The sequence below is a fragment of the Gopherus evgoodei genome, chromosome 10, assembly GCF_007399415.2.
Source record: "Gopherus evgoodei ecotype Sinaloan lineage chromosome 10, rGopEvg1_v1.p, whole genome shotgun sequence".
Classification (NCBI taxonomy): domain Eukaryota; kingdom Metazoa; phylum Chordata; order Testudines; family Testudinidae; genus Gopherus; species Gopherus evgoodei.
Genome location: NC_044331.1, coordinates 35,083,816 through 35,111,192, shown reverse-complemented (window position 1 = coordinate 35,111,192; position 27,377 = coordinate 35,083,816). Strand labels below are relative to the sequence as shown.

The window sequence follows — 27,377 nt, the reverse complement described above, 5'->3', positions numbered from 1 at the left end:
ACTCATTACTCTCATTTCTTTAGAGCCAGTCAGAGGATTGAGTTAGTGGAATAGGTCTGGCATTAATATCCTTGTCTTTCTGGCCACATTATGTTTTTCAGGTGCTGCAAAGGGAATGTGCTTTTGGTTCTGATTCTGATCATGCTGATGTAGCCCACGAGTAACTCCCCTGAACTCAATGGATTGGTACTGGTGTAAAAGTTACATAAGCTAGAGGAGACTCAGATCCATTGTCTGTATGTGTATTCATTTTGTTATGTGTACTACAGTAGCATCTAGGAGTTCCAGTCACAGGCTAGCACCAGGAACTCCATTGTACAAAGAGCTGAGAAGGGAAGTAATATCTGCATTCCATCAGCTGGCAGCTTTTTATTGTCCTGTGAGCAGATGTCTTTCCCAGCTTGCCCTAAAAAAAAAGTCCATGCATGGTATAGAGTCAAAACTCCACACTTTTCCTTTGGCTTGACTTTATTAAGAAATTAGTAACACACAGTTCATCTCAACTGTCTCCTTAGGTTTGGCTACTCCTAGGGTTCTAATTTCAGGTCTGATGAGTTCATACTTTAAATCCTCTCTCCTCCAAGAGCCACTCTCACCTCCCTTATAGCCAGTGGGGTAATGAGTCACCTGCCTCATTGAGTTGTCAGGATCCACTTAACTCTTTCCCCAGCAGAATAAACATCTGCTCACAGGTTGGGCAGTTCAAGCAAACACTGCCATCTTGTCCAGATTCAATTTTAAAGCCGTTACTAATAAGAATACTTCGCAAAAATGCATTCCCCCTTTAAGAGTATAGAGGGATGGACTTGATGATCTCATGACACCCTTCCAGTCCTACATTTGTATGATTCTATGATTCCCCTCCAACAAATTCTTGGCCCATCCAGCATATGCAACCCAAGTTAAATGAATGCAAGTATCTTGTTAGCAGCCACCTACTACATAAAAAGATTTAAAATGTTATTTTCCACTTCCTTAGTGCAATATAGCCATGCTCAAACATTCAAAAGTCATTAATCAGATTTAGTTTTTAAAAAATTGAGATTAAAAAAAGTTGGATTTTTTTCCTTCTGAGCTTTTAGCCTTCACATTTACAAGCTTTTTTTCTACAGTCATGGGGCCTAGAAACATTTTTTTTAAATGAAAGCAAAAATTCTTACATCATCAGAGGACACACAGGAACTGGGGTTTTAAGAAAAATACCAAATATGGCAAGATTCATAATATGGTCACAAAAGCTAGCAACACTGCTAGCACCTCCCAGCCAAGTGTCTCAAAACCCTTTTATAAAGATTAACTAATTAAGCCCTTGTCTACCCACTCCAAAATTGAGCCTGTGATGGAGCATGTGACCCCACACAGGCTCCAAAAGAGTTAATGCAGGGGTAGGCAACCTATGTCATGTGTGCCGAAGGCAGCACGCGAGCTGATTTTCAGTGGCACTCACACTGCACGGGTCCTGGCCACTGGTCAGGGGGGCTCTGCATTTTAATTTAATTTTAAATGAAGCTGCTTAAACATTTTAAAAATCTTATTTACTTTACATACAACAATAGTTTAGTCATATATTATAGACTTATAGAAAGAGACCTTCTAAAAGTGTTAAAATGTATTACTGGCATGCAAAACCTTAAATTTCAGTGAATAAATGAAGACTCGGCACAGCACTTCTGAAAGGTTGATGACTCCTGAGTTAATGTGTATCTGAATTGCCAGTTAACATACTGGGCTGTACCTGGAGGAAGAGCTAGGCTTAACTGAGGATAAAACCCAGCTGGTGAGAGGCTGGGTGAGTAACTATAAAGAGAGGAAGTTGAAAGCAGAAGGAGCTGGGGGAAATAGTGCAGATAAGAATACTAGACAAATATCTAAGGAATGCTGGGCATTAAGCAGATGAAATATAGCTCAACACAATAAACTGCCTCATGCTGTTAGTGTTAAAATGTGAGTAAAAGAATTCATTGAAAATAAATGACTAGAAATTAAAATCTATAGTTACAGGGTAGTAAATCATATCTGCAAAATCATCTCTCTGGATGTGGATTTAGAATTATATGATGGAAATAAAGGGGAAGAAAGTGTCATCCTGTATAACAGATAAAGTTTATGACAGTGGCACAGGAACCCGGGGGCCAGGGCCCTCCCACTTTTTGCCAAGGCAGACCCCGCCTCCTTCCCCTCCAAAGCCCTACCCCATGTCCAGGCAATCATGGAGCTCGGGAAGCTGGGAGCCGCACAGGCCTTCCACCTGCCTGCAGAGCAGAGAGGGCTGAAAGCCCCTTACCCCCTGGTCCCCAAGCCCAGGGCAGGTGGAGGGACCCAGGCTTCCCACAGCTGCCCACGTGGCTCTCCCTGACCCGGCACTGGCCAGGGTGGTGGGGCCTTGGAGCCACAGCCTGGCCATGGTAAGAGCTGAACTGCAGGCAGCTGTGGGGAGATGGGGAGCCTCCACCTACCCTGGGTGGAGGGTCCGGGGGAGGCCTCGGGTGGAGGCTGCTCTCAGTGGGTCCCCTGCACCATGGACAGGTGGAGGGTCTGCCACAGCTGCTCGCATGGCTCTTATCATGGCTGGGTTGTGGTTCCAAGGTCCCACTTTCAGTGGAAGCCAAGTTGGGGAGAGTCGTGTGGGCATCTGTGGGGAGCCTGGGTCCTGCCACCTGCCCTGGGAGGTAGGGACATGGGCAGGGGGCTGCTTTTGGCCTTACCCCAGGGGGAGTCCCCAGTCCCACTCTGGCTTCCAGCCTGGCGGGGCCTCGGGGATGGGAGGGGCCTTGGAGGGGCAGGGGACCCCAGCCCCCCCCCTCCCTTTTGGGAAAGCTCCAGCACCCTTGGTGTATAAGTTTACATATGGTAAGTGGAGTCACTTTTGCATTACCAATATATACTGATGGGTCTAACTATAAAAAACAGGACTAGTGGGAGCAGCTTCTTGCATCCCTGAGATTGGAGTTAGGAAATCTAAAAATATCTACTTTTGTAGCCATTCTGACAGGTGAATTGGTGGGAATACTGTTAGCATTAAACTGCATAAGTGTGGTACTAAACTGAGACCTATGAGAATAGCATAGCTGAAGTTGACGTATCTTAGTTCGACTTACCTCTCATCCTCACGGCGCGGGGTTGATTGCTGCTGCTCCCCTGTTGACTTTGCTTCCACCTCTTGCCAAGCTGGAGTTCAGCAGTCAACAGAAGAGCAATCAGGGATCACTACCCGCATCTACACTACACTACCCGCGCTACATCGATCCCCGATAGGTCGATCACTACCTGCCGATCCAGCGGGTAGTGTAGACGTACTCTAAGAGATTAAGGGCCTGATACTGCAAGGTGCTGAGCTCTTGCAAAGTCCTTCATTGGGAGTTGAGGGTGCTCAGCACCTCACAGGGGGCTGTTAGCACTTAGAAACCCAGAATCCTGACTCCCTGTTCCCCAGCTCTAACCACTGCAAAACATCCTCCCTTCCCCATCCCCTCCCTCCTTCACCTCAGGTAAAATGTAAAGGGAGTGGAATATGTGAATTACAAGCTAATCTGCTGCTGCAGAATCTAATCAAGTCATTATTACAAATAATGTGACTTCTGTGTTTGGGGCTGTGGCTTCTAATTAATTTCCATCTTCTGTCACACTAAGGAGGGGAAATGATGCATAGGCTGCTGAGGAATAGAGTCAAGAGCACTTCCCTGGTCTCTCTATGACAGATTTGTTCTGCCCCCACATAGGACCCTTAATCACCTCCATGACTGCTGAGGCAGCTAATTTCTAAACTCTTCTTCCTGTACTTATGACTTTTTAAACTGAAAAAAGTCAGCTGGGGTGATCATTTTTAATCAAATTTTTAGAGCATTTATTTTTCTTGCAAGGGATTTTTTTCCCCTATCTAGTGTGGTTTTTAATTCTCTGAATGTCCCCTTTACTCTTAAGCATTCTGTAGATGATGCTGACTGTGTATGTATCTCTTTATGATTAAATTCATGTATATATTTAGGACACAGGCTTTGTTTGGTTTTAATGATTCTTGTTGGATGAAAATTAACCTCTGACTTTTTTCTGTTTTCAGTTATGATTTATAGCCATCTGCAATGCATAGTAGTGATTCATAATCTGACTCTTCTGAGTCTTCTAGCTATGTGTTTTGAGATTGTGAAATATATCTTTAAAAATATAACAAATAACTGTAGGCAAGCTTGAGGAAACATCAAGAAAGGTATGGGAATTTGGCTCTGATATTTCTTTGAACAAATGTGGTCAATAAATCAGACTGGCAAGAAATTATACAAGAACGGGCTTTCTTGCAAGATTCCCAGTGCTGCTTGATTTGGATGAGAATTGATGTATCTTTTCATGATATTTCTCCCTCCAGTCCCTGCTGAAATGAAGAAGTTCCGAGAGATGCAAACTTTTGCTTTTAATTTTAGGCAAAGATTCTGATGGGTTGTTATGACAGACAGGCCCCATGTACAAACCTTAGATTTGGATTTTGAATCTCAAAGTTTTGGGGGTGTTCAGATTATGGGTTTTGTTTTAGCCCACTATACAGCTAGGCTGCACAGGCAAAATTTGAATTTAGAATCTCCCTCAGTTTAAGGGGGTTGGATACAGTAGATGGGAATGCCTGATTCTTCCCTCAGTCCCACTGGTGTAAATTATGAATAACTCCACTGAAGGCAGCAGTGTTATAGGTGTAACATCAGTGTAATTGAAGGGAGAATCCAGCCTGGACATTTGGGTCTGGCCCAAATTTAATTGTTTTACCTGAACATGTTTACCCATCACTAGCTTAAAATGGTCTTCACAATAATTTAGAAGGAGTGTTATGTTCTTTAAGGACAACTGAACAGATAAACAATCAATTATCTAAACTTCAATAGGGGAAAAAATATCTGCTAGATTGGGTGACTTTCACTCCCGTTTCCCAATTAATCTTCCCCATGCTGTGGTAGTTTCCATTCATATTATATTAGAGTAACACATGGAACTGCATAGCATGTGGTACAATTGTTTCATATTCCACTTGTGCACAAAAGACCTTGCATTTAGACAATCTATATCTGATCTGCCCATGATGTGGCCGTGGGGAGGAATCACATTGACTGGGTTCTCCATAAATACATCACATCAGAAGAAGCAAATTGCCTCAGCTCTGACACACTATAGGCCAGATACCTCTGCTCATGCTTAACTCCCTTCCTGACTAGTCTGGAGGCTGAGGAGCATGAGCAAGGCTGGCTCCTCTTTGCTGATCAGTCACTCACCAGGATTAATAATACCTGGAGGATGCTTCTGAGATTATTATTTATCTTCTGCAGTTCCCTGTGAACGTTGCAGTAGGTAGGCCCCAGCAGCTGTCTGCGTTCTCAGGAACAGAAGGGGCTGTGTCAATACATTCCCATTAGTCCCCGATAGCTTCCATTCTGGGCTACACAGGACTCTTGAGACGATTTAAAACATTGTACATATAGGCAGCAAGAACCAGGAAAGGATAATGAGCCTGAGCCTGTGTGATGGCTACCATCTCACCCAATACACTGGGGCCTTCTAGAGCTAAAAGCATAAGCTGCTGTAAGTTGAGCCCAGGAGCCAAGGATCATTAGCTGGGGTCTGTAATAACGACTCTCCTCTGCAGATTGGCACAGGTAGGACCCATAACCCACACTTACCAGTGGGTTACGTGACATACTTCCTCTGCTCAAAAAAACTCCCCCAAGCATCTGAGGTCCATAGTGGTTTGAATCCAGGATGGGCCCCCACTTGTGTGACAGCTGCCATCTTGCTTGAGACACCAGGGTCTGAACCAGGGACCTACAGAGCTAAATGCACGTGCTGCTACAGCTTGAACTAAATAGGTTGCACCAACTTGCTATACCTGGGGACTGTAGCAACTACTATCCCCTGCACATCTGTACAGAGGAAGAACTGTAACACACTCTCTCTTCACCTGAATTCAGTGTCAACTCTGATTAACTTCCAAAGGACTAGAATTTGGACCAATGCCTTTAGAAATGCAGTGAAGCTGTTTGCATAATTGGCCAGGTGATGGAAAAAGCTCCTTGGCAATTCTTTTTTTTTACATTTATTGTGAATTTGAAACCACCTGTTGCAATTATAGGCTCAAAGTCTCAATAGGCAGCCTCAATTGCATGTGCAAAAATTCACTTTTGCAGCCAACAGATGCACTAGCAAGTCTTGTGGGTGCAGCTAGCAAGGTCAGTTGAAATGTAGAATGTGACACAACATGCTATTGGAGCTCTAACTTTGAGCTACTGAACCACTAAAACTGCAAGTACAGGAACTACTATAGTAAAGAATATTCAAGATAAAACTATGTTGCTCTGGATTTTATGTTTAATGTGGCCAATTTGAGGGGTGTTGTGTGCATGCACATTTAGATTTCATGTCCCAGATCCTTGGCTGCAGATGAGAAGCCCATATTGTGCTCCGCTCAAGCTGAGCCTCCCATTTTGAGTTAAAATTTTTGGTTATGCCCCCCAGAACCCAGACAGGCTGGGTGGCCTGCTGAGGTGAGTCGGGGATGGAGGTGGTGGCACGGACACTCCCTCCTTGAGTCCCACCATGCAGGGCTGGCCCAAGCCACCTAGTGAGTCTGCTCCTGCCCCCTAGATGTTCCTCCACAAATCCCCTAGGGAGGTTATTCCCCACAGTTTGAAAACATCTAGAAACTGTTGCTAAATAGAAGGCAGAAATCTGGGGGGGGGCATGCCCCCGTGTGTCGTCCTGTGTCACCTCTGGGGTGTATGTGGTAGACAACATTATTTGGAAAGGGATACGTAGCTTCCAGCATTGGAAAACCACTGCCTTAGCCCTCGTCCAGACTAACCCGCGGCATCGGCGGGTTAAAATCGATTGCTCAGGGATCGATATATCGCGTCTAGTCTGGACGCGATGTATCGATCCCCGAGCGCGCTTACATCGATTCCGGAACTCCATCAACCCAAACGGAGTTCCGGAATCGACACGGAGACCCGCGGACATCGATGCAGCGCCGTCCAGACGGGTGAGTACCTCGATTTTAGAAATTCGACTTCAGCTACGTTATTCCCGTAGCTGAAGTTGCGTATCTAAAATCGATTTTAATATCTAGTCTGGACGTGGCCTTAGTGTAAAATGGGGAAGTGGGGGCTGTGGGAACAGAAAAATGTGTGGGTTAAAGTTACATAGCTGCTGAGTAATCCTTAAACACCAGGCACACATGCCAATGGGAAGATTAACTAACATAATGGCTGTGTAGCATATTGGTAAGCACCAGACACACATTGCACACCAGGCAGGGACTCAGAATATTCCCCAAATAACACAGATCCACATTTGAATGTGATGCATCTGTAAATCTATAAATCCCTGCAGTGTGGTGAGCTGATGAGCACCTACAAAATGTCTTTTCTAATGGCAGCACTATTCAGTCTAACTGTAAGATGCCTTCCGATAAGAGTAGCCTCTATCTGGAAACTGTGGATCACCTTGTTGGCTTGTGCTAATGCCTGCTCTGCAGTAAATTGAAAATAACTCTGTTTATGTCTATTAACCTGATCCCACAACCCTTACATCAGCAGTCCACTCAGTTTCAACAGGATCACTGCCATGAGTAAGCACTGCAGGATCAAGCCCACTGATTTTTCTCTCACACCAATTTTACACTAGTCTAACTCCACTGTTTGAATGGAGTTGTTCTGGATTTTGTGCTGGTGCAATTAGGCTCCAGAATAGGCCCTTAGGTTTTACCAAAAGAGAATGCAGTTTGCTGTATCACACTTAAGGCATTTCTCCTTGATTTGAAGATGGGCTTATGGGTGGAGCAGCTCCACTGCTGAAACACAGGCACACTGACAGTGCACTAGCAATGGACTTGCGCCAGGCACAGGGATAAGGCTATAAAGAAGAGTTCTTAGAAGGAGAGTGAATAACTCTCCTGCCCCGTCCCCATCACACACAGTACAGTGATCTGTTTCTGCAATGACTATTTCTAAGTCTGAAGCTGTTCCGCAAAACATGCAATATTACTATTATTGTGTGAAATGAACCACAGGCAGTGAACAAAATTAATTTTAATGGCTCTGAACAAATTACGTGCAGGATATGAATGTTTGTATCTCTGCAAGATGCAATCTTTAGAGCTCTGATTGAAAAGATACATGCAGGAAAGAGGGCAGGTTTCCAAATAAGCTACAAATAGCAGGATAATTTATTTTTAGTTACTGTGATGGGGCATCTGCCCCACACTGGTGGAGAAAGGGTTAAAAGCAGTCCTGGGGAGGCTGCGCAGCAGATAGCCAATCAGATAGAGGCTGCAATGAGCAGCCAATCAGGGCAGAACAGGCCCATATATAAAGAGAGCTGCAGGGCAGAGAGGACAGGGCAGAGAAGATGCTAGGGCTAAGGGGAAGTGGCCAAGGGAAATGGATGGTGGGAGTTGAAGTAGTGGGTGGGCCTGGGTCTTCCCCCCTCCCCTCCTGAGGGGAGTGGCCAGTGAAGAGCTGCAGTTTGCCACTGAGGCAAGTAGCTAGAACTTTGGGCTGCAGTTGGCCATGGAGGCGAGTGGCTGGACAGAGGACTGCTGTTCCTCAGGAAGTGGGGGAGAATGGAATGGGGTATGGCTGGAGGGCTGTGTCCTGAAGAGGATGCTGTGATCCTTGAGGCGAGGGGGGTCTGGAGCAGAAGTGATGGTGGTGAGACACCACCGGAGGAGGGTGCCCTGTGAAAAGACTGAGCTAATTCCCAGAATGACCAGCAGGAGGTGCCACAGTGGTGAGGCGAGACTGTTACAGTTACACATCAGAAGCATTTAATTCTAAGTCCTAAGCAAAAAGTATGAAAGTATTGCTCTATTCTCAGCATTCAGTGTGGTGATTTCAAAATAAATAACTACATTAACTTAAGTTCAAAGGGCTTTATCCTGCTTTCACTTACATCTATGCAAATCAGGAATAACCTGAGCAAATAAAGTTTAACCAATATAAAACTGATGTAGGATTAGAATCAGTCTGAGGTTTTTTTAAAAAATAGAAAAATAACATTGAAATAATTTACTGGCATTACTCAATTACTTGTGTCATGAGAGCTGTGTATAAAAAGTAAGGCTGTCAATCACAAGTTAACTGCAATTAACTCAAAAAATTAATCGTGATTAATTGCAGTTTTAATCGCACTGTTAAACATGAGACTACCAATTGAAATTTATTAAATAGTTTGGATATTTTTCTACATTTTCATATATCTAGTATTCTGTGTTGTAATTGAAATCAGTGTTTATTTTGATTACAAATGTTTGCACTGTAAAAATGATAAACAGAAGTAATAGTATTTTTCAATTCACCTCCTAAATGTACTATAGTGCAATCACTTTGTCCTGAAAGTGCAACTTCCAAATGTAGATTTTTTTTGTTACATGACTGCACTCAAAAGCAAAACAATGTAAAACTTCAGAGGCTACAAGTCCACTCAGTCCTACTTCTTGTTCAGCCAATCACTAAGACAAACATGTTTGCTTACATTTGCAGGAGATAATGCTGCCCTCTTCTTAGTTATAAAGTCACCAGAAAGTGAGAACAGGTATTTACATAGCACTTTTGTAGCCAGCATTGCAAGATATTTACATATCAGATATGCTAAACATTGGTATGCCCTTTCATGCTTCGGCCACCATTTCAGAGGACATGCTTCTATGCTGATGATGCTCATTAAAAAAAAATGAGTTATTTAAATATATGACTGAACTCCTTGGGGGAGAATTGTACATCCCCTATTCTGTTTTACCTGCATTCTGCCATATATTTCATGTTATGGCAGTCTCGGGTGATGATCTAGCACATGTTTTTGTTAGTTTTTAAGAACACTTTCACCGCAGATTTGACAAAATGCAAAGAAGGTACCAATGTGAGACTTGTAAAGATATCTACAGCACTCGACCCAAGATTTAAGAATCTGAAGTTGCCTTCCAAACTCTGAGAGGGACGAGGTGTAGAGCATGTTTTCAGAAGTTTTAAAAGAGTAGCATTCCAATGCGGAGACTACAAAACCCGAACCACCAAAAAAAGAAAATGAACTTTCTGCTGGTGGCATCTGACTCAGATAATGAAAATGAACATGCGTCAGTCTGCACTGTTTTGGATGGTTTTCAAGCTAAACCCGTCATCAACATGGACTCATGTCCCCTGGAATGGTGTCTGAAGTATGCGCATCTGGCACATAAATATCTTATGATGCTGGCTACAACAGTGCCATGAGAATGCCTGTTCTCACTTTCAGGTGACATTGTAAACAAGAAGCAGGCAACATTATCTCCTGCAAATGTAAACAAACGTGTTTGTCTGAGCGATTGGCTGAACAAGTAGGGCTGAGTGGACTTGTAGTCTCTGAAGTTTTACATTGTTTTATTTTTGAATGCAGTATTTTTGTACATAATTCTATATTTGTAAGTTCAACCTTCATGATCAAGAGATTCCATTACAGTATTTGTATGAGGTGAATGGAAAAATACTATTTCTTTTCTCTTTTTACAGTGCAAACACTTGTAATCAAAAATATAAAGTGAGTGCTGTACACTGTATTCTGTGATGTAATAGAAATCAATATATTTTAAAATGTAGAAAACATCCAAAAATATTTAAATAAATGGTATTCTATTGCTTAACCAAGCGATTAGTTTTTTTTAATCTCTTGACCACCCTAATAAAAAGGTGTTTGTGTGTGATGTGAATTGTGGAGCCCCAGTCATAGACCAGAACCTCATTGTTTTAGGCACTGTACAAAGAACAAAAGCACTGACAGTCCTTGCTTCCAAAGAGCTTATAGGCTAAGAATAAGAGTTACAGTTTTCTACAGACAGACAGGGAACATATGTTCATATATGCCAGTAGTTCTTATTACAACAAGGTCTGCCATATTGTTCATAAATTTGTATGATCAATAAAGTTGTTGTTGCACTGCAGGTCCAGGATTGCTTCCTAGCTGAATAGCTCTAAATTCGGTCCTTAGAAACAGATATAAAAACAGTGCTGTCCCTGTTGCTCTACCCAACCAAGGACACACAAGGCAAGATGATGCACACTTTCAGCTAATCCACCCAATCTGTCTCTCTCCCCTATTCCAATTTAAAACTGTCTGTGGCTGAGGGATTGCTTCCCCACAGGCTTGGGGGAGAATTGGCATGGGGTGGCCAACTTCCTTATGTGCTTCATGCTCCTGGGCTTAGGACTGTAGGCAGAGGTGAAAGGAAGCTGGTACGCCCCGGTATGGCATACTGGCAAGAGCCGGTATTCCATACCGGACTGGCTTCCCTAGGCAGCAATTTAAAGGGCCTAGGGCTCCCAGCAGTGGCTCGAGCCTCAGGCCCTTTAAATTGCTGCCCAAGCCCCACTGTCGGAGCCCTGGGAAGCAGAAGTGGCCAGGACGCCCGGGTCTCCGGCAGTGATTTAAAGGGCCTGAGGCTTTGCTGTGGTAGCGGTGACTGGGAACCCCTGGCGCTTTAAATCATCGCAGAAGCCCTGCCACTGCTACCCCAGGACTCCAGCAGCAGGGGTCCGGTGGCAATTTAAAGGCCCTGGGGCGGTAGTGGAAGCTGGAGCCCTGGGCCTTTTAAATTGCTGTCCGAGCCCCATTCCCGGAGCCCTAGGGTAGCTGCAGCAGAGCTCTGGTGGCAATTTAAAGGGACTAGGGGTCCGGCCACCACTACTGCCCCTGGGCCTTTAAATCTCCGCTGGCTCCAGCAGCAGGGCTCCCAGCCTCCACTACCGCAGCTGGAGCCCATGGCCTTTTTAATCTCCATTGAAAGGGCCCGGGGCTCTAAAGGCCCTGCCTCTTCCAGTTGAGGCCCCAGCCCCTGCTCAGGACTCTGGAGTACCAGTAAATCCTTTAAGTTACTTTCACCCCTGACTCTAGGTCAGTGCCTGAATTTGGTCCTAAATTCACATGGCTCAAGTGAAAAGAAAATTGAAGTGGTGCAGATTTCTGTGAACTAGAGGCTTTATAACTATCTGACAAACAATAGGTATTATTCACTTTCCAGCATTTCATCTCTCTTTTTGCTTTTATAAACAGTAAAGGCTAAACGTGTCCCTGGTTAAACCCACAGGCGCTGGGGAAATTACCCAAGGGACGAATTTGTCTCTGTGTGTTTTTCTATGATCTTTAGTCTAGGTTAAATGGAACAAATTTAAAACTCCTCCTTCATGATTTATTCTTCTTGTCAGCAAAAAAAAATCTTCTTCGCTTGTCCATCTGCCAATAAAAAAAAAAAGGAGAAAGCATGTATTTTAAATAGATGGAAAGAAGTTCCCAAGTCTCTGACAGCACAGTTGAATATTCTGTATATTTATAGTCATTAATACTTGAAAACTAGCAAATACACAGATTCAGTGACTGGAACAAACCACCTCCAGATGTTAAACTTTTAAATGTACTTTTATGTGTTTAACCATAGACTTATATTAGAGATTAAAAAGTTCTATTGGGCCCATCTGGTCCATCCAGTCCTGTCTGTTTTATACAGTAGTTATTATACGGTAGTTAATGCATTGGCCACTGTAATTTTGTATGTCCAAACCAAGGGTCCACCACCTCTCTTGAGAGAATATTCTACAGCTTAATGCATCTCCCTGCCAAAAAGTTCTGTTTTCAGGATATATGGTGATTTCTTTTCCTTTATCTTGCCCTGTAATAGGAATACTGCCTATAACAGCAAGCTATAATTGCAAGAAATTTTAATTTTTGGTCATTTTTGCCTGGCTTTTTTTTCTTTTGATATCTAATCACAAGCTAAATATGTTTATAACTTTGAGTTTTCTGTCCTGAATGGTATCCTTTAAACAATCCAAATCAAGTCCTAAGTTTAGGACTTTGGAAATTTGCCTGAGGAAAACAGGATCTGATCCTTTTGAATTATTCTGGATGGTACTTAGGTTTTATTTTTAAAGTCTCTTAATGGTACTGTACCTTCTGGTTTAGTTTTGCTTCTGCTCCCTTCAAAGGGTCTAGGGAAATTTGCTCATACATGTTATCAGGAGCAGGAATTTTCTTTGCAGATGAGCCTTTCTGGAAATTTTCAGGAATCTTTTCATATGTATTTTCAGTACAGTTCTCTGTTCTGGAGGATCCTGTGTTCAAAGAAGACACTTCATCATAAGTATCATTGGGTTGTCCTAGGGAAGACTTAGAAAGTCTCTCAGAAGCTTGATCATGGGTAGATGACTTTGGTCGTCCGACTGGAATCTGTTCATAAGTATTGTTCCCATTATCAGAGCCAGAAGCAAAAGGCTTACAAGCTTTCACCTTCTCAATCTGCCCATATATGCTATGTGTTGGTGAATCATGAAGGATCTTGTTGTATGGTTTTCTAAGCCCTTCATTGCTTTGGAGAGAGGTTGCATAGGTTGCAAATAGCTGTTCTGAATCTTGGGACTCCACAGAGGTCCTAGTTTTAATGGGTAACTTAGGAGATAACTTAGGGGACATTGTAGCAGGAGTACTTAATGTCAATTTCTTTGTGTCTGCAGAAGTTGATGGACAAAGGGATAGGGAATGGACATTTTGACCCCAAGGAAGTGAGGAATGGCTTTTGCCTTGCTCTACCATAACTTCAGAATAAACAGTTTCTGGAGGCGATGGCTTTATAAGATCAATTTTTTTGTCATAGAAATGTTCAGCTTGCTTAGCCAAAGCATACACCGAGCTGATTTTTTTGCTAGGAGAGTAGTTTGCTTGGTCTGGTTCTCCTGGTTTTTGCTGGGTGTTACCTTGTGATGAACAGGCTGATTTCTCAATGAGGATTTTATCAGTGGCAGAGTGGGTCTCCAAACTAAGGCCTCTGCCATTCAAATGGTGTTTGTTCAGCTCCGCATATACAGTGTTTCCTTGATCATTTAAATCTAGTTTGGATGTCTCCTGCATAAGCAAGCTGCTCCTATCCGGCAGTGGTGGGGCTATGTCTGGATCCTGAAATGATGGAGAGGAAAGAGAGGAACATAATTTTCAGGAGTCAGTAGTGTATATAAAATGCAATGCATCAACAAAAGTGATGAGATACATTCAGACCATGGTTACTCCCAGGCAACTTCACAAAAATCAAAGAATCCTTAGGCATTTTAAAAATCCTGTAGCACTTACTACATCCTTACTTATATCCGAGTCCTTTCTCAGAACCCTTATTGAAGCCAATGGGGAATTTGGCCTGATTCAGAATAAAGACAGTGGTTGAGATTTTCAAAGCAACATAGGGAACTTCAATCATTAATTTTCAAGGAGGATGTATGGTTACATTCTCTTTAGTATTTCTCTGAAAATCTCAACCAGCAAGAATTTGGGCCTGTCTCTAGAAGTCAGTTCCTCACCCCCTGACAAGCAGCAGCTGTTCAGCAGCTCTCTACCTCTTTTTTTTGATGGAGGGGGAGGTCGGACGTGGGCCTTAGTGCACTGTGGAGAGCCACAGAACCAAATGTTCTACTCTAGGTGAGGCGTCACCAGAGCCAAACAGTAGAAGAGACCATCGCCTCCTTGCTCTGTGACTTGATGCCTCTGCTTATGCAGCCCAAGATTGCACTGGCTTTTTTGATGCCAAGTCACATACAAATTAATATGTAACCTGTCCACAATCGCTGCTAAGTCCTTCAGCATCACTGCTTTCCTATGACACTTCTGAGAAAAACAGGGGATATGTGCTTATAACAGTGGTTCCCAAACTTGTTCCGCTGCTTGTGCTGGGAAAGCCCCTGACGGGCCAGGCATGGGCCGAGGGACGTACTGGCCACTGCTTCCAGCAGCTCCCATTGGCCTGGAGCAGCCAACCGTGGCCACCGGGAGCCGTGATCGGCTGAACCTGCGGACGCAGCAGGTAAACAAACCGGCCCGGCCCGCCAGGGGCTTTCCCTGCACAAGTGTGGAACGAGTTTGGGAACCTCTGGTTTATAGGATTTCATTCATCCCCGTGTGAAAGGCCAGTTCAAGGCCTGTCCACAACTTAAGGCCCACTTAAAACTCTATTTTGAGTGCCCAGGCCTTATACCTGGACAGCTGCATAGGGGTGAATTTCACTCTTCACTAGTGGCCAAAAATATGATCACATTTTTTTGCCTAGTAAAGTCACCTCTGGCAGAAGCTGAGAATGGATGACAGAGGATGGATCACTTGATAATTACCTGTTCTGTTCATTGCCTTAGAAGCACGGGCAATGGCCACTATTGGAAGACAAGATACTGGCCTAGATGGACCTTTGGTCTGACCCAATATGACCATTCTTATGTTGACGGAAAATAATTCCAAGGGCAATGTTATAATGTTACTGAATCTGTATTTCTGATTCTGAAACATCACCAAATCGGTACTGCACTTCCTAGAACATGGTCACAGCACATCAGATCACCCTGGAGACACTAATTAATTCAAGATACCTGCTTTCTCTGCTTCAGACAAGTCCCCAATAGTGGGACATTACTTTTGCATTCTACATAAATCCTACCTCGGAGTTAAAGTTCTTTCTTTCTCCTGATAAGTTCTTGTGCTCTCTCTTTGACTTTGAAGGTAGAGAGGTGGCTTCCTTCATTAGCACAGTGGTTTGTGAGCTGCCAGACACTTGCCTTGTCAGCAAGGGATTGACTTCTCCACTGTTTGATTTACTTTCGTTTGAAGAGGTTTGCTGATCCAAAGCGATCTCATCATATAAACTTTTCTCAATTGACTGTGGGGGAAAAAAATAGTAGTTAGTTACTAAAACACATCATGAATAACTACTATGGTGGTAAGTGGGAGGTTCATGCCTTTCCTGAGAGATCAATAGCATGAACTCTTCACTTTTTAATAATGATATAAATAAGTTCAGTTAGCAACCCTGAATTATTCATTCTGCATAAGGCAATACCTTCTTAAATAGCTTTATATAATACTCCACAAGGAGTGTTAGGAACATCAAATTGCTGTACCCAAAAAGACCCATGGTCCATCTAGTCTGGTACCCTATTTCTGACAGTAGTTGAGGTGGGATGCTTCAAGAATCAAAGCCTCAGGAATTGTACACACTACCACTTATGTTGGTGCAACATATGTCACTCAGGGGTGTGAATAAGCCATTTTTCTAAAGTTATCTTATAATCTCTGATCAAATTTACTCCTGGGGGAATTCTGCGGAAAGCTTCACAGGAGGATGATCATGGGTGCAGTTTTTGGGTCGGGGGTTGCCTTAAAACAGCAGCAAGGCATTTGGGGCACATGGTGTAACATGCCACTGCCCCCACACATTTCTGTAAGCATAGAGCTGCTCAGTTGAAGGAGGCTGTGTCTGGGCTCCACTGACTCTACAGCTGAATGTCACCTCCAGGGTCCTACTGCCAGTCGTGCTTCCCTTCTGTATGCATGGAGCCTTCCTGTTTTCTGTGTGCAACAGTGAGTGGGTGGTGGGGCTGGGTAAGGTGGGGTGGGGAAATGAGGGAAGGGGGGGCTGTCATAAACAGATAGCTAAGGGTTAATGTCTCTTTCACCTGAAGCACCTGACCAGAGGACCAATCAGGAAACCGGATTTTTTCAACTTTGGGTGGAGGGAAGTTTGTGTCTGAGGTCTTTGTTTTCTGGCTGCCTGCTTTCTCTGAGCTTTGGAGAAGTAGTTCTGTTTTCTAATCTTCTGTTTCTAAGTGTAAGGACAAAGAGATCAGATAGTAAGTTATATGGTTTCTTTTCTTTGGTATTTGCATGAATATAAGTGCTGGAGTGCTTTGATTTGTATTCTTTTTGAATAAGGCTGTTTATTCAATATTCTTTTAAGCAATTGCCCTGTGTTGTGTCATCTTAATACAGAGAGACCATTTGTATGTATTTTTCTTTCTTTTTATATAAAGCTTTCTTTTAAGACCTGTTGGAGTTTTTCTTTACTTCAGGGAAATTGAATCTGTACTCACCAGGGAATTGGTGGGAGGAAGAGATCGGGGAGATCTGTGTGTGTGTTGAATTTGCTAGCCTGATTTTGCATTCCCTCTGGGGGAATAGGAAAGTTCTTTTTGTTTCCAGGATTGGGAACAGAGAGGGGGAGTCACTCTGTGTAGTTTCACAGAGCTTGTGTCTGTGTATCTCTCCAGGAGCACCTGGAGGGGGGGAAGGGAAAAAGGATTATTTCCCTTTGTTGTGAGACTCAAGGGATTTGGGTCTTGGGGTCCCCAGGGAAGGTTTTTCAGGGGGACCAGAGTGCCCCAAAACACTCTAATTTTTTGGGTGGTGGCAGCAAGTACCAGGTCCAAGCTGGTAGCTAAGCTTGGAGGTTTTCATGCTAACCCCCATACTTTGGACGCTAAGGTCCAAATCTGGGACTAAGGTTATGACAGGGGCAAGTGGAAGAGGCACTTGGGAAGGAAGGGGAATGGAATAGGGCAGGGAGGGGGAATGTGAGAGTGAGGCATAGATGCTGGAAATAGGGATGCTGCTGCACCCCCTGGCTTGAAGTGATTTCCATTATACACAAAGTTTGCACAGTGGCTCTCAGCACCCCACTATACAAATTGTTCCAGCACCCCTGGAGTGAGGGGAGGAGGATAGGGCATGGGCATGAGATGGGGAAGAAAAGGTGTTAGGGGAATTACGGGGGCGGCGGAGTGGAAGCCAGGCATCCTCTTGGCAGCATCTGGGCTCCCACATTAAACAGACGCATCAAACCCTCACCTTGACAAGCCCTACCCCCCACACACACATCTCGATTTCCTCAATGAGCCCCCAACACCCAGATCCCCACCACACTGAGCCCCAGTCAGCTGCACCTGGACCCCCACCCCATCAAGACCCACTCCCCCAGCACCTAGACCCTCCACTAAGCTCTCCACACCCAGCTCTCCCTGCAAAGCCCCCTCTCCCCACACCCAGACCCCTCCCCCACTGAGCCCCAACCACCTTCACCTGGATTCCCTCCAGAGTCCCATTGCCCTTGCACTCAGAACCCCCTAACAAGCACCTGTGCATTCAGATCTCCCACTAAGCCATCCAAAACCAGATTGCACCCCCCAGAAATCTCTCACCTCACAGCTGGATCCCCCACACTAAGCCCTCCACACTTGGATCCTGCTGGGATGAGCCTGCCTACCCACACCTGGTGTGCCTGACACAAGGGGCAGGACCCCGGGATGTTTCTGGGGCAGGCCCAGCCCTTGCACTGTGTCAGGGTCAGGTGCAGCCTCATTGATGAGTCCCTGTACTAGGGGAGTTGAGAACTTCAGGGTGATCTCCCACCTCCATGCAGCCAGTGGCCTGTGCTCCCCACTGCCATGCTGGAGCCACATTTATTTATTGACAAATAAAATGTGCAGAATTTTAAAATATCGTGTGCACAATTTTTATTTTTGGTTCAGAATTTTTATTTTTTTGGCACAGAATTCCCTCAGTAGTAGCTCAGGCACCTTCGCATTGCTGCAACTTATCACCCACTCTGTCTCAAATCTAAACCTCTTAAGGGGCCAAAATTGCAGGCCTGATCATAGAGCTTCAAGTCTGTAGTATACTTTCATATGGAAGGAAATATTTCATTCTTTCTAGGTACACAATAAACTTCAAACTATACTGCTAAAATCCTATCAAAATCATGCTGTCAGTACTGTCTAGGAGCCAGAGTTGGAAGCTGTTAAGAATACCTAGGACTTCTGCACCAGCAATACCTAATAAGGCAATTTTCCTGATACCACCCATTCTGTCTGCTTCCACTGCAATCATACATAATGGGCACAGCTGACTCTTAGCCTGGTCACTAAGCAAACTCAGGTCTACTGGTGGCTTCAAGCCATTCATTTGTACTGGCTGGGTGTGTAAAGTCCTGGCATCTGAAGTCACTGTGAAAATTCTTCCTGATGGGTCTCAAATCCATCCACTCCTGCTAGTATGACATGTTCTTTGTATTTTAATTTATTTTATTTTCATGTTACATAATTCTAACACAACAAAAACCAGAGCCTGATGCTGGCTGAAGCCTGCAGCTCCCTGATCTAATCTGAGCTGTCCAGCCACACCCCCGTCTTTATACAACAGCTGCTCCTTGCAGATATTGTGTCCAATGCATTCTTTCACATATTTTAAGTTCTATCTACTTGTCTAATTTGGCATCAATACCCAAGGCAGCTTACCAGAGTTGAGAACAAATGTTTTGCTTCTTGCACATAGGTGGAAAGACATGGGGGCAACAAGAGAGAACATGAGTTGTGGGGAAATCAAATCAGTATCTTAGATGTCTGTATACTAATATGAGAAGTATAGGGAATAAGCAGGAAGAACTAGAAATGCTAGTTAATAAACACAACTATGATATAACTGGCATCACAGAGACTTGGGGAGACAATGTACATGACTGGAGTATTGGTAAAGAATGTTACAGCTTGCTCAGGAAGGACAGGCAGGGAAAAAAGGGAGGAGGCGTTGCCTCATATATCAAAAATGTGTAGTGAGGTTGAGATGGAAATGGGAGGCAGACTTGTTGAAAGTCTCTGGGTATGGATTAAAGGGGTAAAAAAATAGGTTGATGTCATGGTAGGGGTCTACTACAGCTCACCTAACGAGGAAGAAGGAGTGAATTTTTTTTAAACAACTAACAAAATCATCCAAAGCACAGGATTTGGTGTTGATAGTGAATTTCAACTACCCAGACATCTGTTGGGAAAATAACACAGTAGGGCACAGATTATCCAACAAGTTCTTGGAATGTATTGGAGACAATTTTTTATTTCAGAAGGTGGAGAAAGCTATTAGTGGAGAGGTTGTTCTAGATTTGATTTTTATAAATAAGGAGGAACTGGTTGAGGATTTGAAAGTGGAAGGCAGCTTGAGTGAAAGTGATCATGAAATGATAAGAGTTCATGATTCTAAGGAAAAGTAGGAGGGAAAACAGCACAATAAAGATAATGGATTTCAAGAAAGCAAACTTTAGCAAACTCAGGGAATTGATCCCATGGGAAGCCAGTCTAAGGGGGAAAAAAGTTCATGAGAGTTGGCAGTTTTTCAGAGTTTCATTATTAAGGGCACAAGAGCAAACTATTCCACTGCAAAGGAAAGATAGGAAGTACGGCAAGAGACTATCCTGTCTTAACCAGGAGATCTTCAATGATCTGAAACTCAAAAAAAGAGTCCTACAAAAAGTGGAAACTAAGTCAAATTGCAAAGGATGAATATAAACAAATAATACAAGTATGTAGGGAGAAAATTAGAAAGGCCAAGGCACAAAATGAGATTAAACTAGCTAGAGACATGAAGGATAACAAGAAAACATTCTACAAATACATTAGGAGCAAGAGGAAGACCAAGAACAGCATGGGCCCATTACTCAGTGAGGGGGGGAAAGCAATGACAGAAAATGTTGAAATGGCAAAAGTGCTAAATGACTTCTTTTGTTTGTTTTCACCAAAAAGGTTAATAGCACTTGGCTATCTAACATAATAAATGCCAGTGAAAATGAGATGGGAACAGAGGATAAATTAGGGAAATAACAAGTTTAAAATTACTTAGACAAATTAGATGTTTTCAAGTCATGAGGGCCTGATGAAATACATCATAGGATACTTGAGCTGACAAAGGAGATATCTGAGCCATTAGTGATTATCTTTGAAAACTCATGGAAGATGGGAGAGATTCCAGAAGCCTGGAAGAGGGCAAATATAGTGCCAATCTATATAAAGGGGAATAAGGACAACCCAGGGAATTACAGACCAGTTCAGTTTAACTTCAGTACTCGGAAAGATAATGCAGCAAATAGTTAAGCAATCAATTTGCAAACATCTAGAAGATAATAAGGTGATAAATAACAGTCAGCTTGGATTCGCCAAGAACAAATCATATCAAATCAAATCATATCAAACCAACCTAGTAGCTTTCTTCAACAAGGTAACATTTAGCCTTGTGGATGGGGGGAAGCGGTAGATGCAGTATATCTTAACTTTAGTAGGACTTTTGATACTGTCTCGCATGACCGTCTCAAACAAATTAGAGAAATACAATCTAGCATGAGCTACTATAAGATGGATGTATAATTGGTTGGGAAACCATTCCCAGAGAGTAGTTATCAGTGGGTCACAGTCAAGCTGGAAGGACATATCAAGTGGGGTCCCACAGGGATCAGGTCTGGTTTTGTTCAATATCTTAATCAAGGATTTAGATAATAGCATAAAGAATAGACTTATAAAGTTTGCAGACGATACCAAGCTGGGAGGGTTTGCAAGTGCTTTGGAGGATAGGATTAAAATTCAGCTTAATCTGGACAAACTGGAGAAATGGTCTGAAGTAAATAGGATGAAATTCAGTAAGGACAAACACAAAGTACTCCAATTAGGAAGGACAAATCAGTTGCATACGTACAAAATGGGAAATGACTGCCTCAGATGGACTACTGCAGAAGAGGATCTGGGGTCATAGTGAATCACAAGCTAAATTTGAGTCAACAGTGTGACACTGTTGCAAAAAAAGCAAAGATGATTCTGGGATGTATTAGCAGGTGTGTTGTAAGCAAGACATAAGAAGTAAAATTCTTCTGCTCTACTCCACACTGATTTGGCCTCAGCTGGAGTATTGTGTCCAGTTCTGGATGCCACATTTCAGGAAAGATGTGGACAAATTGGAGAAAGTCCAGAAAAAAGCAACAAAAATGATTAAAGGTCTAGAAAACATGACCTGTGAGGGAAGATTAAAAAATTGGGTTCGTTTAGTCTGGAGAAGAGAAGACTGAGGGAGGACATGGCAACAGTTTTCAAGTACATAAGAGGTTCTACAGAAGGAAGAGGGAGAAAAATTATTCTCAGTAACCTCTGAGGCTAGGACAAGAAGCAATAGACTTAAATTGCAGCAAGGGCAGTTTAGGTGGGACATTTAGGAAAAACTTCCTAATTGTCAGAGTAGTTGAGCACTGGAATAACTTGCCTAAGGAGGTTGTAGAATCTCCGTCATTAGAGATTTTTAAGAGGAGGTTAGACAAACACCTGTCAGGGGGGTCTAGATAATACTTAGTCCTGCCTTGAGTGCAGGGGACTGGACTAGAAGACCTCTCGAGGTCCCTTCCAGTCCTATGATTCTCTGATTTTTAGCCTCAGCCAAAGGCAATAGTCACTATGTTTGATTTCATTTCATCAGGAACTAAGTGAATTCTGAAGAGTTGAACATACCTGAGCGCAAACTGTTGTAAGATTTTCTCCAAAAGGCTCGATTTCTGAAGTCTGGTAATAGCCTATCAGCTGTGCAAGGCTTTCATGGGTACAGGTATCCCCTGATACTACATAATGTCCATTCCGTAGGTGATTAATGACGAAATGCCGACATCGATCTTTTCCTCTGCAGTTGAAATACATAGTTTAGACTTAAATAGCAAGCACAACACACAGGCTGAGAAAACTGTTCTGTTTTTGCACTCATGGTTCAGGTTTGCAAAACCAAAACTTTGGAACTAGCTTGGTTTTGGAACCAGCTTCCTTTTTATTTGAAACACTAGAAAGGAAGAGATTTTGAGTGAAAGGGTCTGATTTGGCCTATTGTTGCATGGACAGGTTTAATTCTGGAATGTCCTAACTTTTGAATGTTTGACTTTCACCCTTAATATTCTTTTAGTGTAGTTTTTAAATGTAATCTCTTACATTAAAAAAACCTGAAAAAAATTGAAATTCCATCATGTGGAACCATATTGACTTCAAATTGGGTCCTCAGCAAGATTGTAACTGGTAGCATTAGTAGGCTGTTATCTTCTATGTGGACCAGCCACTAGTAAGGGATGAGAAACATATTCTGGCAGTGGATTTCACAGATGCTTGCTGACCGTGGAGGAATGGTGAGATCCAGGAATAAATGGGCTCCATTCCAGGGCCTGGAGGGGAATGTGCTGTAGTGGACAGACCTTCTGTCCCAGTGCCCCCAGCCTGTTTCTGTTCCCCTTTGCTCCTATCCACCCCTAATCCCAGCTCCTGCCCTCTCCCTTTCTGTTCCGATCCACCACACCCAGTCCTGACTCCTGCCCTCCTTCCCCCTCTGCTCCTATCCATCATGCCCAATCTTGGTTCCTGCCTTCCTTCTCCTCCTCTACTCCTATCCAGCCCTCCAGCTCCTGCCCACCTCCCGCTCTGTTCCTATCCAACCCAGTACAGTCAGGCCATTTCTCCTTCTCACTGCCTGGGCATCACTTTGGGAAGCATTGTGAGCCCAGGAGAGGCAGTCTCCCTGCTCTCAGTTCTGGTGCCTGGGGCCACTGGGGCTGTAGGCATGCAAGAGTGGCTGTTGCAGGGAAAGACCAGCTCAGACCATGAAGCCCTGGGATGAAACATGCTCAGTGCAGACAGAATTTTTGAAGAATTTAGTGGTCATCTGCAAGTTGAGATTTCTCAAAGGCTTTTTACATGGTGAGAATGTGGCTGGTTTTTTCCACAAGAGCAGCTAATGACAGATTTCTGGCACCATCTCACACATCACCTCTGAATCTGATCCCATGAACTTGACTGAAAATCTATTGCATCAGCAGCAAACCTAGGAAAAAACCATCACTAGTGACCAGCTATTGAGCTAAGTACTAACACCTTTTGGTAAACAGCAGTATGAGGTTTAACACCAACCTGTTAGCTGAAAAGCAGAGAGAATTCATGGTGCATCTAATGAGGAAGAGGAAGTGTTGTCTGTGTTCTGAGGTAGGGTGTCAGTGTGAGAAAAGGAGAGGAGAAACTCCCATGACGTGCTAGTTGAAGTGTAAAACAGTTTTGCATTTGACCACAAAGAGTCATGCTGCTGCTGCTGCTGCACACACAATATCTAACAACTGTGAAAGGCCAGCAGAAGTGTTTTGCATGTGCCTCTCCCCATGTCCTATACTGATCAGATTGCAGATCCTCTCTGATAATTGGGTTTCATGTCCCTTCTTCACTAGAATGATCAATTTAAAATAGGCCTTGCTTTTTTAGTCCTATATAGGGTCCAGTCTTGAAATCCCTACTTATTTAATGAAGTGAGAACTCCAGGACTGGGCTCTTAGTGAATACTAAAATCCAAAAGATAAAATCATTACCGTAGGCTTTGGTAATATATTTCTTCTTGGTCTCTCAATAGCTGTAAATATGACATTTTGTGCCATTGTGTAGATTACTGACCTCTTTATTCTTTTGGGATATTTAGCTAGGGGAGAAAGTGTAAGAGAGATTCTCATTTCCCATGCCTCAAGGCATAAACTAATCACCTGAGCAGGTCAGGAAGCAAACTCAAAGGTGTAAAGGGTGCATGAATCAAAGTATGTAAAAAGAAGAGCAAATTACAAATGGTGACATTTCCCAACCAAATGGCAGCAGCTTTCTGTTCCGTGTAAAGTTCAGTCTTACCTATATGACAGAATGTAACCAATTGTTTTGTTGCTTAATCTGATAAGAAAACAGCCAACATCTTTGTCTTTAAGCAGCTCTTCACTCTGCCTGTAGAAAGAGAGTGAATTACAATGAATTTCAAGTTTCAGAGTGGTAGCCGTGTTACTCTGTATCAGCAAAAACAACAAGGGGTCCTTGTGGCACTTTAGAGACTAACAAATTTATTTGGACATAAGCTTTTGTGGGCTAAAACCCACTTCATCAGATGAATGGAGTGAAAAATACAGTAAGCAGACTATATATTATAGCACATGAAAAGATGGGAGTTGCCTTACCAAGTAGGGGGGAGGGTCAGCGCTAACAATCCAATTCAATTAAGGTGGAGGTGGCCTGCTACAGACTGCATGCCCCCACAGTATGCCAACATTTTTATGGCTGACTTATAACGCTTCCTCAGCTCTCGTCCCCCAGCGCCCCTACGCTGCATGCGCTACATTGATGACATCTTCATTATCTGGACCCATGGGAAGGATACCCTTGAGAAATTCCACCAGGATTTCAACAATTTACACCCCATCATCAACTTCAGCCTGGACCAGTCCACACAAGAGATCCACTTCCTGGACACTGCAGTGCAAATAAGCTATGGTCACATAAACACCACCCTATTCCAGAAACCTACTGACTGCTATACTTACCTATATGCCTCCAGCTTTCATCCAGACCACATCACACGATCCATTGTCTACAGCTCTAAGATACAACCACATTTGCTCCAATCCCTTAGACAGAGACAAACACCTACAGGATCTCTATCAAGCATTCTTAAAACTACAATACCCACCTGGTGAAGTGAAGAAACAGATTGACAGAGCCAGAAGGGTACCCAGAAGTCACCTATTACAGGACAGGCCCAACAAAGAAAGTAACACTAGCGCATCATCAAGTATCTACAACCTATCTGAAGGACGATCCCTCACTTTCACAAACTCTGGGAGACAGGCCAGTCCTCGCTTACAGACAGCCCCCCATACTGAAGCAAATACTCACCAGCAACTACACACCACACAACAAAAACACTGACCCAGGAACAAACCCTGTTGCCAACTCCGTCCGCATATCTATTCAAGGGACACCGTCATAGGACTTAGCCACATCAGCCACACCATTAAGGGCTCATTCACCTGCACATCTACCAATATGATATATGCCATCATGTGCCAGCAATGCCCTTCTGCCATGTACATTGGCCAAATTGGACAGTCTCCACATGAAAGAATAAATGGACACAAATCAGACATGGAGAATTGTAACATTCAAAAACCAGTAGGAGAACACTTCAATCTCCCTGAACACTTCACTCCACTCAATAACAGACTTGAAAGTGGCAATTCTTCAACAAAAAAAACTTAAAAAACAGACTCCAATAAGAAACTGCAGAACTGGAATTAATTTGCAAACTGGACATCATCAAATTAGGCCTGAATAAAGACTGGGAGTGGATGGGGCACTACAAAAAGTAATTTTCCCTCTACTGATACTCACACCTTCTTGTCAACTGTTGGGAATAGGCCACTTCCACCTTAATGGAATTGGTTCGTTAGCACTGACCCCCACTTGGTAAGGCAACTCCCATCTTTTCATGTGCTATAGTATATATTCTGCTTGCTGTATTTTTCACTCCATGCATATGATGAAGTGGGGTTTAGCCCATGGAAGCTTATGCCCAAATAAATTTGTTAGTCTCTAAGGTGCCACATGGACTCTTCATTTTTATTTTTTTTTAATGAATTTCAGGTTAGTATCCAGGTCTTTCAAGGTAGTACACTAAAATTCCTAGTGACTCCTACAGACACAAAATGCACTATATTGCCATACTAAGACACTTTTACAAGTCATTGGACATTACAGTTATTTCCAGACAGAAAAGCACTTCTCACACCACCACCACCAAACAAAAACATTCATTTTTAAAGTTTCTGGTCAGAAAAATTAAGATGGATTAAAAATATGTCAATTATTATAGATCGTCATAATCAATTTCTAAAACTGACACCTGGATGACTAACGAATGTACAATGCATTACAAGCTGATGCAAAACTGCATTCAGGCATTCTCACCTCTCCAGAACACATGTTAAACACCAACATGTAGGTGATGAAACAGTGACATCATTTAAAACCTGCTTTCTCTGCATATGCATGCCATCCTGTTAAACACTTCTCACTAGAAGAGCAGTGACTTTAAAGTAAGCAGAGGTTGGTGGGTTGTTGGTTTTTTGCAAAGTAAGCTGAAACCTAGTCTGAAATATGAGAGGATTTGTGAAGACAGAGGCACTTGACAAGCATATTTATTTAATCTACTTTATGCTATACTGTAAGGTATAGGCTGTCTTACTTTCTTGTAATGAATCCATAGAACCACTCAGGTAAAATCCCATTCTGTAATATAAGAGGAACCTGCGTCTCCATAAACCACTTCATTGATAGTTCTTTTAGCATCTCAAAGGACTGGTTTTCAGTTGCTGGGTTAGTTTCCCTTCCTAAGAGTAATTGCTGCTGTTTATTCTCCATGCTGTCTTGAGGTTGAATCTGAAGTATTTGAAGGGAGAAAAAAGAGAGCAATGCTATTTGTAAACCTCCACTGCTGTCTTTATTATGGGGAATATGAGATCTCATTTGCTTATTGTACTCTTCCCTGTGGCTCATTAATCAGATGATAACATATGCTCAATGCTGTCATTGTTACCTGGCTGTCATTGGCTATCTGGTGCTTTTCTCTTGTGCAAGGACTTTAAGGCAAAATCTTCCTCTCTGATCCAAAGGATAGAATTTGGTCCCGATATTCAATATTTCTCTGTATACTGGAACAAAACTGATATCAGTGCAAGCTTTGGGTATGTAACAGGGAGCAGCAAATTATTATTTGTATTGCAGTAGCACCAATCTAGATATACCACAGGTCTGACAGGAAAAATTTCCCTTACATGTTTACAAAAAAGTGTTTTGTCTTTGAGTGGATTAAGTAAACCATGTTCAATATTGGAACGTCTAAACCATAGTCAATGAGGAATCTACGTTATTACAATTTCAGCCATATTG

The 27,377-nt window shown here is 43.0% G+C and overlaps 1 protein-coding gene across 1 annotated transcript; it reads right to left on the bottom strand.

Moving 5' to 3' along the window:
• Nucleotides 1–12,180: 12,180 nt before the first annotated feature.
• SH2D7 (SH2 domain containing 7) lies at nucleotides 12,181–26,861 on the bottom strand. The gene is made up of 6 exons (XM_030579163.1): nucleotides 26,674–26,861; nucleotides 24,294–24,383; nucleotides 22,110–22,275; nucleotides 15,464–15,682; nucleotides 12,946–13,944; nucleotides 12,181–12,231 (listed from the first exon to the last, which is right to left on the bottom strand). Exons 1-6 carry the CDS (start codon nucleotides 26,847–26,849, stop codon nucleotides 12,181–12,183), a joined length of 1,701 nt encoding a protein of 566 aa, XP_030435023.1. The 5' UTR covers nucleotides 26,850–26,861.
• Between the last annotated feature and the right edge of the window lie 516 nt (nucleotides 26,862–27,377).

Bases quoted from the DNA above. Each gene is read 5' to 3' on its own strand.
- SH2D7 (XM_030579163.1), bottom strand. From the start codon at position 26,849: ATGGAGAATAAACAGCAGCAATTACTCTTAGGAAGGGAAACTAACCCA. The intron at 22,276-24,293 runs GTAAGACTGAAC...TTTCAACTGCAG, and splicing joins GGTTACATTCTGTCATATAG to AGGAAAAGATCGATGTCGGC. The intron at 12,232-12,945 runs GTACAGTACCAT...TTTTATTGGCAG, and splicing joins AAGCAAAACTAAACCAGAAG to ATGGACAAGCGAAGAAGATT.